Below are 12,334 nucleotides of genomic sequence, written 5' to 3'. Positions count from 1 at the left end.
GGGCGGGTGTCAGGGCTACTCCAACCAGGCTTCATATGCTGCCAAGCAGCTGGCTGAGACACAAGGATGCTTCAGCACAGGGGCTGCCTGCCATTAGCACTGAAGCACCCTGTGCTCATGAAAAAGCTTGCAGCAGGGTAGGACTTTTAAAATACCCTGCTGCAGAGTTCTGTGTGCCCTAATAGGGGTGCATGTGTAGACGCTGAGACATTTACTGTGCAGATAATTAGTCAACTGCCCAGTAAGTCTCTCATGTAGATGCACCTAGTAGGAAGTAATAAAAAATTGGGAGAAAGTTGTGTGCAGAAGGTTTAAATGGTGAGGAAGGATCAGAAGCTTTACAGACTGATTTATAATAGGTTTATAAAAGGGCAGGCTGATTTGCTCATTAATGATAACAGTGGACAGCTGACAGGATGAGACTTTGCTTGTCACAGGGGAGCTGTTAACTGTTAGGAACTATTTGATAAAATACAATTTGTTGGCCTAGTAAGCCCTAAATAAAACATACAGGTCGGTAGCTTGGAACATACATTTGAGGAGCACCCAGTACCTACAGGCTAATTATCTTACGTTAACTGTGAATCAATTAAGTCCGAGTAAAAAATTCTAGAGAATATTTTCTTCAAGGAGACAGAAGACAATGTAAGCACACTCTGCAGACTGATATTCTCTCTGGCTCTTTATGATATAAAAGACCTTTCTTCCCCTACAGCTTACAGAGTGAATTTATGTCAATAACAGACATAATTTGAGTAGAGTAGCAACAGCTTATACAAAGACAAAAAGACATCATGGAATTTAGAAAGAAATAGCTCAACAGTTTATTTGCATATATCTTGACTAAGGGTGAGACCAGGAGCCAAAGTCTGCATCTAGATGCTTTTACAGAAATAGCTGTTAAAAATAATTGTTTAGTTGAGCTTTGAATATGGCAGCTGTTCTTTTTTAGTTAGCAAATTAAAGGCCACACAGATACTCAGAGAGCAAACTTAGGGAAAAATGCAATAGTAATAAGACTGCTACATTAACAGGGCCACAGGGTTAAGTTTTATCACTACATGCTATTCTGTTCGTCCACAAATTCGTCATAGAATTTATAAGCTTGTCTACAAGCAAAGTTGACTAAGTCATAGTTACATTTTCTTATCTTCAGAAACCAAAAGCTAAGAAAAAGCAGGGTTTGAGGAGTGCTGAACGGGATCAATTAGCAAAAGCACAGATGTGTACTGACTGCCTGCTGAGTCTGCATTTTTATTTGTTACACGACAAGGTGCATTTTTATTTTATTACATTAACTAAATTCTTATTCTTTCATTTTTTAAAAGCTTTTCTCTTCCTTTTAACCAGTTTATATCTGTCAGAGGTCAGCCTGAGGACAAGATGCAACTTGCTGCTACAGCAGTTTTAATAAAAGTTAATACATGCCATTACAGTGCCACTTCCTGAATTCCTTGGATTCAACTAGTTGTCAACATAGAAATAAGACGCAGAACATCATTAATATACTTTAATTAGTAGTTCTTACATTCACAAGCTGTTAATACCTTTAACAAGGCTAGAATTATTGGCATACATTTTCAGTAACAATGTCACCCTTAGTTGTCATTTGATGGTCTATCAATTTTATTTCTAAAATCACTAGTGACAATCCCAGAGCATGGGTGAGTGAGTCATTAAAAAGAAAATTTTCTTAGGGTTTTTTCAAAGAGATAAAATTCTTTTCCATCTGAGGGCTGAGCTCAAGATATCCACACATGTTATGAATCTACTACTGCATTAAGTAGACATTAACAACTACTGTCCTTGTAATTTCCCATAAATTCCCAACATATCCACAGAGCCAAACTCCTCTTCTAAATTTTCCCTGGCATTTAGGAAAAGATCCTTTACAAAGCACATAAGCTTACAGTATCTCCATGAAAAGTCTCTGTGGTCTTATTTTCACTGCATGTGGACAGGGCCATCTACAGCATTAACAATCAGAAAATTTCTCCCCATGGGATGGAACCTTATTAGTAAGATTGCATGCTTATTTCTTACAACTGCGTTAAGAGAAGTTTTCTGTTACTCGATGCACTCTTAGTCTGTTTCACACTTCAAAAAATGTAATCTAGTCCCACCCTGTAGGAAATCCAGAACTGGAATGCTTGATTTCTTTAGTGTCAAATTTTTCTATCTAGGTACCAGTAGGATTTTTTTCCCAAGCTCTTGTATATGCCAAAAACAGAAGGAAGGAAGACCTGAAGGAGGTTAGGAAAGGATATATCACCCTGCACATGCTTGTCTTTACACGCTTGAAAGCACAGAAGAGGACACTGGAACTCTTTACTTTGAAAAGGACTGGGCCACTGGTGGGAACTTTACAAACTTTTTTTAGCTTGACCTGAAAAACTCCTGAAAGGACCACATCTGCCAAAGTCTTACAGGTCAAACAGTACATATTTGCCTTTGCTAGTGTGTATGGATGCAAAGGCTCCAACCAACTATGAAGTATCCACACTGGGGAATAGCTGGTAGTGGCAGATTTACCTTTCTGTAACTTATAAGCCTGTTCCTCGCATTATTTGAGGCTAGTTTCTTTTATGCTGGAGGAGGGAGGGAAAGAGAATCTGGCCAACTGTCCTACTGACATGTTGTTGAAGGTCCCCTAAAAGAGGAAATCTTTAGTACAAGGCAAAAGATTTATCCGATTTGAAGAGAAACTATTGGTGTATGTGCTGAACCATCTCTTTGTTCTCTACAAGGACAGAGTGTGAATTTGAAGTGAAAGTGATTGGCATGTGCCTAAGCCTCAGAATATCCTGGACAAAGCTGAATGGCCTCCAATATTTTTACAAGGGAGAGAGAGAGCCCAAATGTCTCAAAATAAAAAACAAAAACACTGTCTCTAGCAATCCTGTACTTTATATTTTATGCTACTTAAAAGGAAAATAACTTGCTTGCAGCAAAGTAGCACTGTGAAATAAATAATAATCTATAACGTGATATATAATTTTACATACTTTTAAAAACGATGTTAGTTCAAGACTTATCGTCAGATAATGTGTTGGGACTCAGGTCTTTAAGAAAAAGTTTCTTGAAAAAAAGAATCTATTGTAGCCACTGTTCTGTTCATATTAAGCCCTTCTTCAAACCTGTTTCCTGGCTTCCCAACAATATACCTATCTATCTAAATTCTTCACTTAATCTTCAAAATCCTACCCAACTTTGCCCCCCTCTACCTTTTTTTTTTTGTTTTTTCATTTAGTCCTCTGTCCAAGCTACATAGCCAACCGTCTCTCATGTCCTTCTTCCCCTCTGTGATTGGCACTGTTTCACACTATGCTCTAATGCCTTGACTTTCCACCCAGACCTGCTTTCCAGGCCCTCTTTTACCCAATCCCTTCTTAAAACAAACTTCTTTTAAGAAGTCTACAGAACTAAATCTCGCAAAGTTAAGCTATCAAAATGAGCCAAAAACCTCCAAACCGATCTTATAGTTCATTATAATAAAAAAGATATTTAACAAGATTTGCTAAATTCTACTGCCCAATCACTTGTTTTTTTCCTACATCCCATTCCCCACTGTTCAACTATCAGTTATTTACATAGGTTAAAATCCAAAGGAAGACTCCTGTCTTATTACTCTCCTACAAAGCATATTCTCTACACATAAAGACATTGTAAATACTCTTATTAAAGATACTAAACATTTCACTTAATGCCCAAGTTAGAAGGAGATAATCAAATTATCTGAAATATAAATTATTCAGGAAGACAATGAATGTCAGCAAATTATAAGGGACTTTGAGCCAACCAGACAGGATTAAGTGTAGTTACTTGCTGAAACCTAACCATGGTTCTGATCTAAAGATCAGTGAAGTCAGTTAAAAAGACTCATTGATTTCTATGAGCTATAGATGAGGCTTGATGCAATAGTCTCAACTTTCATGTGCAATTCTTCCATAGCCGAATACTTTTGAACAAAGCACTGGAGAACAGAGCAAATCATGTTGTTAAATGGCTTTGCTTGTTATCTTAGAAGTGGAATTTCACTCCTAAAAAGCTAAGCTGCAATACAGGCTGACCACTGCCACAGGGAAGAAGAACAATGTTCAAGTCTATTGTCAATGTCAGGGTTTGGGCCAAGTGCATCCATGAAGTGCAGAGAACTGTCTATAATTCTGTTTTGCCTCAATCTCCACAACACATATGAGGATTAGGAGGAATGGTACAGAATTCTTGTGGCTCAAACTGTCTAGCTGTGCAGCTGATTCACAGCTTTAAAAGCTATGTTAAGATCTTTCATAAGCGCACTGGGTGCCTCAGGATTTGGCCAAGGAATAATAGGTATTGGTGATTTGTAAGAACTTGATTAAACAGTAAGCAAAATTAAACAGGCTCTCTAAAACATGACAATTGTGCTTAAGATTAAAAACGCACTGAAGATAGGGGGAAAGGATGCAGAAATAAGCTCCACTTTACTGTCTTTCAATCTAATTAGCAAACGTGTTTCTGGCAATCACCATAAAACCAGTATCTACAGCACCTATACTCAAGAAAGAACAAAGGTTAAAGAATACAGTAACAAAACATGACATTATCTGTTTGATAATTTTTCTAGGTATTTTATCCCTACCTGTCCTTCCCGGGAAAATTTAAAGGGAGGCTTGTGTTTAATAACACTTGTTGCAAGCCGCAGAAGTCCTGTTAGCCCATCATCTTCTATGTTACCATCTTGATAGTCAAGGATTTCTCTGCTACAGAAAAAAAAAGAAAAAATAGGCTTTTTTACTGTATTAACAATGAAACAGAAAATTTCACACAAAATTATCGCTAGCAAAGTTTACCTCCGAATGCAGTCAGCCAGGTGTCTTGCTAGGGCATCTAAATCAAGCAACGTTGTCTGGATTTAAAAAAAAACAAACAAGAAAATGGAACATAAATGGAAAATAATTATACACTTTATATCTCTTATTTGATTCATAAACTGTCCTAAATAAACTTAGTTTGCAATTATAGATAAATTTCTTGAAGAAGAATCTGCAATTTCAGGAGCCAACAAGATATAGAAAAATGTAAAACATCTAAAATGTACGTTTTCAACAAGTATGTATTTATATCAAAATTTGTGCAACACGATTTAATATTTTGTTGATTATATTGTAAATTTCAAATTCCAACTTCAATTCCACAAGTTACAAAAATATCAGCTATTAATATGGGTAAAGAAACATAGATTATAAACTGCAGAGAAGATCCTACTGGACACTCCAGTCTGCAACTACAGAAGCAGTCAAAAATGTGATTTTGGACACACAGAAAACTTTTTAGAATTGAGACAGGTCCAGGCTTATTTTCTATCAGCCCTCTTCCTCTCCCTCAACTTAACTTTACATGTGTCCACTTACCCACCTCTCTGCCCTATCGCCCTCAAACCCCTTCCCTCTAGCGTCCATTCTATCTCTACTTTTTCTTTCCATTTAGCTTACCCTTTCCTACCTATAATCTTCCCCCCAGACTACTTACGTCCTTGCTGTCATCATATAATTCACTCTACGACCCACCTTTTTAGGTTTTATAGGGCAGTCTTTATTTATCTTTGTACAGTGCCTACTACAACACAGCCCCAATTCCTGGTTCATCTCTATGAGCTATCACAATAAACACAAATAATAATTATACTACTTTCATTTTAAGGATGAAGCAGTTTGTGAACTTCCCTGAGAAAAAGCAACCTCTGCCCATTATCACAAACTAGGTGACAATAGCAAAGATAGCCAAAATTAATTGTTCCCAGTCACCCTGTCTGGCTTCTGTGTGTATAAGTTCCAGTTCCTGTTGCTAAAAGGAACAACTTTCTTGGCAAAAGACTGGACTCCAGCCTAGCAAATGGTCTTGACCAAAATGATTTATACTTTTGTGGCTTCTAGACTTACAAGGAAACAGCTCCATCTGGCACCAAATATAGCAGCCACTGTGACTGGTTCTCAACCAAGGTGCTGCAACACTCAGAAATTTTGAACAGGAATTCATAGCGTTAAAAAAAAATTCTGACCTGTTGCGGTCCTTCTGAGTTTGTTGCAACAAAACTATTTTTGTAGTAAAAAAAAATGAAAGTGAGAAAGAAAGAGCTGGCATTTTCTGAGGGGTGCCTCAACTCTAAGGAGGGGTGCCATGAGGCATAACTGGCCCAGAAGACAACTGCAGTAGTCCTTCCTCTCCCTTTTGCTCTGGAGGCTTTGTCATGTAGAAGCAACAGCAAGCAAGGCGTAGCAGTGTATCTCACAGTGCAAGGCACTCCAAAAATTTTAAATTCACAAGAGTGGCACTGGATATCACTACTGCTGGGAAGAGAATTCACCCCATTATTTTTGCGCAAATGCTCAGGTCAAGGGACATTCCTTCCCCCCAAAAAACCCCCTCCTGAATTCAGTGGCAAAAACATGGCTTGGAATCTCTCAGAAGGTAGATATGCACCTTTTTAGATCAACTAAATAAGATAGGCATAGATATATAGAACACAAACTTTCATGAACCCAAATTCTGAGTTTTGAAATCTCTCCCTAGCAGCAGCAGACTCCACTGCTGCTCTACGGGACCAGATACAGACACTACGCTTTTACTACTATAAGGGATCAACAGGGATATAAGTTTTTCATTTTCTGCAGAAAAATGCAGGCAAACATTTATTTTCCCTTTTAAAGGAGAAAAATGCAGCCTTTCCCCTTTGAAGTGGGAAGCTGGATTTCTCTTTGCAGGCTGGGACTAGTCCAGGGGAGCAGAAGGAAGGCAACTGAAGGCTGGGAGAACCATGTGCATTTATGTGCGAACACACACGGCTGGCAATACAGTCAAGGCAGTGTAGTGCGAGCAGCCCCAGCAGCTGGATACAGGTAAGTCTATGGGAGAGGGGGAACTTGGAGGGCCAAAGCTTGGGGACTGTCCAGATGGCTGTGCGTGGGGCAGACGTGTGCATGTGTGAGCGTGTGCATCAATCCTTAGCAGCCCAGCTACACAGGTCTCTGCTGCCCCTGAAGGCCCCCCTCCTCCTTCCTCTGCTGGAGTTCTGTGAGTCTGGGCAGGGCCAGCCAGGGTGGGGGGCAACTGGGATCCCCCTCCAGCAGAGAGAGCTATGGGTTGGGAATGAGGGGCACCAACAGGGCTAGGGTGGGAGTAAGGGGAAGCAACCGGACCGGGGGGGTGGGGGGCTGTGGGTTGGGAGTGAAAAGTAACTGCATGGGCAGATGCAGGGCACCGGCATATCAGGTTGCTCAGTGCCATTAAGTAGCAGCTCGGGGGGCGGCCGAGAGAAGGAATGGCCACAGCTGAACCCATATCCTTGTGAGAAAAAGGGGGCAGGGGGAGCTCTGATTTTCCATGATAAAAAACTAAATAAAACACCAAAATATATAGGAATATAGAATGTATTTTATTATAATGATGAATACAGGTGTACCAATACATCCATCCGATATCAGATCGGTACTGATATAAAGAAAATTATCTATATCAAATATCAGCCCGATGGGGCCAATAATTTGGCTGATAAATGCTCGTGCTTCGCACAGCTGCAGCACAGCACAGAGCAGAGCTAGCAGCATGGACAGCTGCCTCTAGCTGGTATGTTGGAAAGTTAGGGGGGAGGGAAGGGGCATGGGAGAGCAGATTAATGCCCCCCCATGGTGAGGCAGGGGCAGGTGCTGCCCAGCAGGGGCAGGGACGGGATGGGACCGGACAGAGGAGCAGTTCATGGAGTGGGGGCAGCTCCCACCACTGCTTGTGCCCCGGGGGAGATACTCCCAGATCTGCGTGGTACGGGGCAGACTCCTGTTGCAGGGTAGTCAGAGCTGGTGCTGTGTGGGGCTTTTCTTGCCAGGGGCTGGGCTGGGCTCAGAGCAGGCTCCTGCACTGCTGAGAAGAGGCTGTAGACAACCCAAATTTCACCGCAGCTCTACTCCCAACCCTGTGCTGCTGCCCAGCACCGCTGTGGCTTTTGCTGGCACTTTTCCCGAGGCGGGGTGTTCAGCCAGGGCTGTGCCTGGCAGCGCAGGGCTGGAAGTGGAGCTACGGCAAAACGTGGGGTGGCTGCAGCCTCCTCCCAGCGCCGCCAAAGCCCGCTGAGCCCAGCCCCTGATGGGAACAGCCCCATGCAACACTGGCTCCAGCTCTGCCCTGCAGCTGCTCCACGCCACACAGATCCAGAGGCACAACCCCCCCGCCCCGCCCAAGGGTGCAAGCAGTGGCAGAAGTTGCCCCCACCCCACAAACTGTGCCTCCATGCTGCCCCCCCTCCAGCTGGGCAGTGCTTGCCCCTGCCCCCTTCCTCACCATGGGGGGGGGGTGTCGATCACCCTCCCCATGCCCCTTCCCTCCCCCCTCCCCTTCCACTACACACAACTTACCACCTGATGGCAGCTGTATTGGACATCAGATCGGTATTGGCCAATATACCTCCTTAAATATCAGCTTTTGGTATCAGGCCCCAAAATCTCCATCAGTGCACCCCTAATGATTAAGGCACTGGCAGGCTTCCAAATTGTTAGGGAGCTGGGGCTTATGAATTTTAAGAAAAGGCTGAGGAAACTGGGTTTATTTAGTCTGGAGAAGAGAAGACAGAAGGGATTTTATAACAAACTTCAACTACCTGAAGGGTGGTTCCACAGAGGATGGAGCTAGACTGTGTTCAGTGGTGGCAGATGACAGAACAAGGATCAATGGTCTCAAGTTGCAGCAAGGGAAGTTTAGGTTAGCTATTAGACAGAACTTTATCATTAGGAATGTAGTAAAGCACTGGAACAGGTTACCCAGTGAGGTGGTGAAATTGTCATCCTTGGAGATTTTTAAGACCCAGTTAGACAAAGCCTTGAGTGAGATGATCTAGCTGGGGACAATTCTGCTTTGAGCAGGGGGTTGGAGTAGATGACCTCCTGAGATCTCCTCCTAATTGTCTATGATTCTATGTAAATTATTTTATGAATTTCAGTGTTAAAATCCAGATGATTCAGAGAGCTTGGGTATTTTGTATTTTATTAAGTAATAAGAGAGTTATTTAATAAATGCATATAATAGCCTCTCTCTTTTTAAAGCAATATCCATAAATATTACACACTTATTTTAAATACAGAATATGCTTATTTTATTTTAAGGGCAAAATTTTACCAGTATAAATGCAACTGACCACATAATGTTGTTTTTGTATTTGAGGTTACAGTGTTTTGGGGTGAACTCAAAAGGACCATAATGATCAAACTCACAAAAAAACAGCGAAAAACAAAAAAAAACCCTGTTAATTGAGAGTAAACTAAATTGCACCTACCTGTGTGGCATCTTTTACATGTATGTTATCAATCAGTTTGCATAGCAACCAAAAATACTCCTTACAACCAGGTCGCAACACTGGTTCTTCTTCATAATCCTCTATCTGTAAAAAGATATTTTTATTTTTTTATTTTTTTATCAAAAACTATGCCTGAAGAACAATTTGGACAGCTTAAAAAGTAGGGTAAAACAAGGTAAGGATATTTCTGCAGCAGTTAACAGATTTACTATTTCCTACAACATCCATCTTAATCGGAGACCAAATAAAATAATGGACAGAAACTGAAATTAATTCCGGAATGGAAATGATGCACTTTTCATCTAACATAAAAAATAAATGATAAAACAAAAGTTACATTTTCTTTTGAATTTTCTGTTAATACTTAAAAAATCAGAATTCCCCAAAAAAGCTACAACAACTACAACAACAATGAATTGTGGGAATTTTTCACAATATTTTTACTTTCACATTTAACACAATAATTTACAAAATTGCTAATCAGAATAGCTGAAGCAGAATGCTACTGATACAGTTTCTTGCATTGTTGAGAACTATGTTACTTTATTTGCACTCCTTCCTAACTGGCCTAAGAAAATCTTGTTGAATCTGACCTCCCAACCGGAAATAAGATTTTGGCAGCCTTCAATAACAGGTAAGATAACAACAGGACAGCTACTTAGAGGCAGGAAAGCCTTCTCCCTATTCAAACTAATGTAGAAACAGATTATTTAAAGCTGATGCAAAGCCTTGAGGAAACCTCCTAAATTTGGTTTTAACTTATCTCTAAATAGTCTAAAACAGCATGAACCAGTCACTTCAGTTTGTTGTGGTGATAATAAGGCTGACTTCTGTGCAGAACTGGGATCAGAAAGGTTTTAAAAAAAGCCACATATAAAGTAGCACTGGTTTAACAGAAGGCTTTCCTATTTTCAGAAATTAAGTTGGATTAATCCAACGAACAAATTTGAAAAACAATTACTACTCCTCACAGTATAAATCCAGACAAAACAACTAAATATGAAGTTATTCAGGATTACAGTATTATTCTTGAAAAAATGGAATGAATTTCAAGACCTCTAGTTAAATAATTGTTATTTCTATATGTTACTTAGGCTTTCCAGAAAGGGGTGAATTTCAGCCATAATGATCAAAGATTTTTTTCCCCATTGTTTTTCTTTATAATCTTTTCTGTCCTTCAATTAAAAAAAAAACAAATAACAAATTTATCACTGACATGCAAGTGAAGTTACATTCTCACCCTGATAGGCTTTAGTGCCTGAGCATCAGGAAGAAACTTTAATAGTGTTGATGCCGCCAGTAGCAGAAAAGATCGATTAATTGAGTCTCCCCCATCCAAACCAGAAAGGGATAATTTGTACAAGCCATTACAGGACTCATGGCGAACTGCAGTCTGAAAGAAAAAATTCAAATGGTTAAAAAGTAATACTGTAGATGTGATTACCTTTTACTCTTCTCTTTCATCAACGTATATATATTTCTATTCTTAATACAGCTATTAGACCAAGGCAGAAAATTATCCTTCTAGCGGTTGATTTTTGCAACTTAGTATTCACTGAATGATCAGATACAGAAAAATGAAAAAGTAAGGTGTCAACAGAAAAGTTAACCTGCTTTACCTCACCTCTTGTGGCTTCTTTTCTGACAAACATTAACAACAACAAAAATGTACAATGAGAGAACTTATGTGCTTGTTAGAACAAATATTCCTGTATTTCTGGTCTTATATTTAATGTTTTTATTTTAAACAGACAACTTCATTTTTTCACTCCTTTTCATTATTTATTTTTTTTTTAAGAAAAGAAAAAAATTCAGAGGTATTCACAGTTTAGGAATCTTACATGCTCCTTGCTCTAGAATCATTTGGCTAGAGCATCAAATAAAATGCTTTCTCTTACAAAAGCACAGGCCTTGTACATTTAAGTAGCCACTAGCAAGCAAAGAAATGTTCCATTATGCATGCTCAGTATAACAATTAAGCCAAACCAAATGATTTTCCAACTAAGGAAGCACATGCATTTTAAGTTATTAACATTTAAATACTCAGTTTCAATTTTCACCTGATTTAACGATCTGCAAAAAAAAAACCTTAGTTACATTTTCCTAATGGAAAAAAACCCATAGTTTTTAGTCATTAAATTCAGAGAATGTAAGTGGTTGCTGGGTCTTAAACCAGATATTACTTGGCATCATTGGCAACAAACTTCTTTGAATTCAGCAGAGTAAGATTATGCCATACCAGGTAAGACTACAAGTCCATTCAGGATCAGTAATCTGCATCTCAGTGTCAGACAGTGGATGCTAAGGGAAAGAATATTTATGCACAGCCATGCCAGACTGATCTTGTCTGTCCCCTGCTCCTCTTCTCAGTATTTAGGAGGTTTAGAAAGTATTCATTTGGGTGTTGCTCTCCTAACTGTCATGTTGAATATCCAATGATGGACTGAATCCGTATGATCTGTTCAATTCTCTTTTGAACCTGACTAAATTATCAGCCTCTACAACATCTTGTGGCAATGAATTCCACAAGTTAAATATATGCCGTGTGAAAAGACCTTCGATTCATTTTAAATTTGCTACCTGATAAAATCATTCTATGTCCCCTAATTCTAGTACTGTCAGAGACAGTAAATACCGTAGTAAATCTGTATGTAGTTTCTCCACGCTGTTAATGATTTTACATACCTCTACCATATCCCCCCATCCTTTTTTCTTTAAGCTGAAGAATTCTAACATATTTAGTCTCTCCTCACACAAAGGCCTCTCCATTACATTGATCATGCTTGCTACTTTCTCTACTCCTTTTCTACCTTTACTATATTCTTTTTAGATTTCATAGACATTAGAGCTGTAAGGGACCTCAGAAGATCGAGTCCAGCCCCCCACCCAGAGGCCAGGAAGTCAGCTGGGGTCATAGGATCCCAGCAAGATAAGCATCCAGTTTACTCTTGAAGGTGTTCAATGTAGGTGCTTGAACCACCTCCGCTGGCAGACTGTTCCAGACCTTGGGGG

At 39.8% G+C, this 12,334-nt stretch overlaps 1 protein-coding gene across 2 annotated transcripts in view; it reads right to left on the bottom strand.

Annotated features, from left to right (window-relative positions):
* Window positions 1-12,334, bottom strand: part of USP34 (ubiquitin specific peptidase 34) — a 256,166-nt gene that overhangs the window by 81,131 nt on the left and 162,701 nt on the right. For both annotated transcript variants that reach the window (XM_019549212.1, XM_019549213.1), the window contains 4 exons: window positions 10,563-10,715; window positions 9,302-9,406; window positions 4,833-4,888; window positions 4,622-4,742 (listed from right to left, as the gene is read on the bottom strand). In XM_019549212.1, coding sequence (XP_019404757.1) covers window positions 4,622-4,742; window positions 4,833-4,888; window positions 9,302-9,406; window positions 10,563-10,715 — 435 coding nt within the window. The remainder of the gene's footprint in view (window positions 1-4,621; window positions 4,743-4,832; window positions 4,889-9,301; window positions 9,407-10,562; window positions 10,716-12,334) is intronic.

The sequence above is a fragment of the Crocodylus porosus genome, unplaced genomic scaffold, assembly GCF_001723895.1.
Source record: "Crocodylus porosus isolate Cpor-Errol unplaced genomic scaffold, CroPor_comp1, whole genome shotgun sequence".
In the NCBI taxonomy this organism is placed as follows: domain Eukaryota; kingdom Metazoa; phylum Chordata; order Crocodylia; family Crocodylidae; genus Crocodylus; species Crocodylus porosus.
The sequence above is the reverse complement of the archived record's forward strand: the minus strand, read 5'-3'. Positions and strand labels throughout refer to the sequence as shown.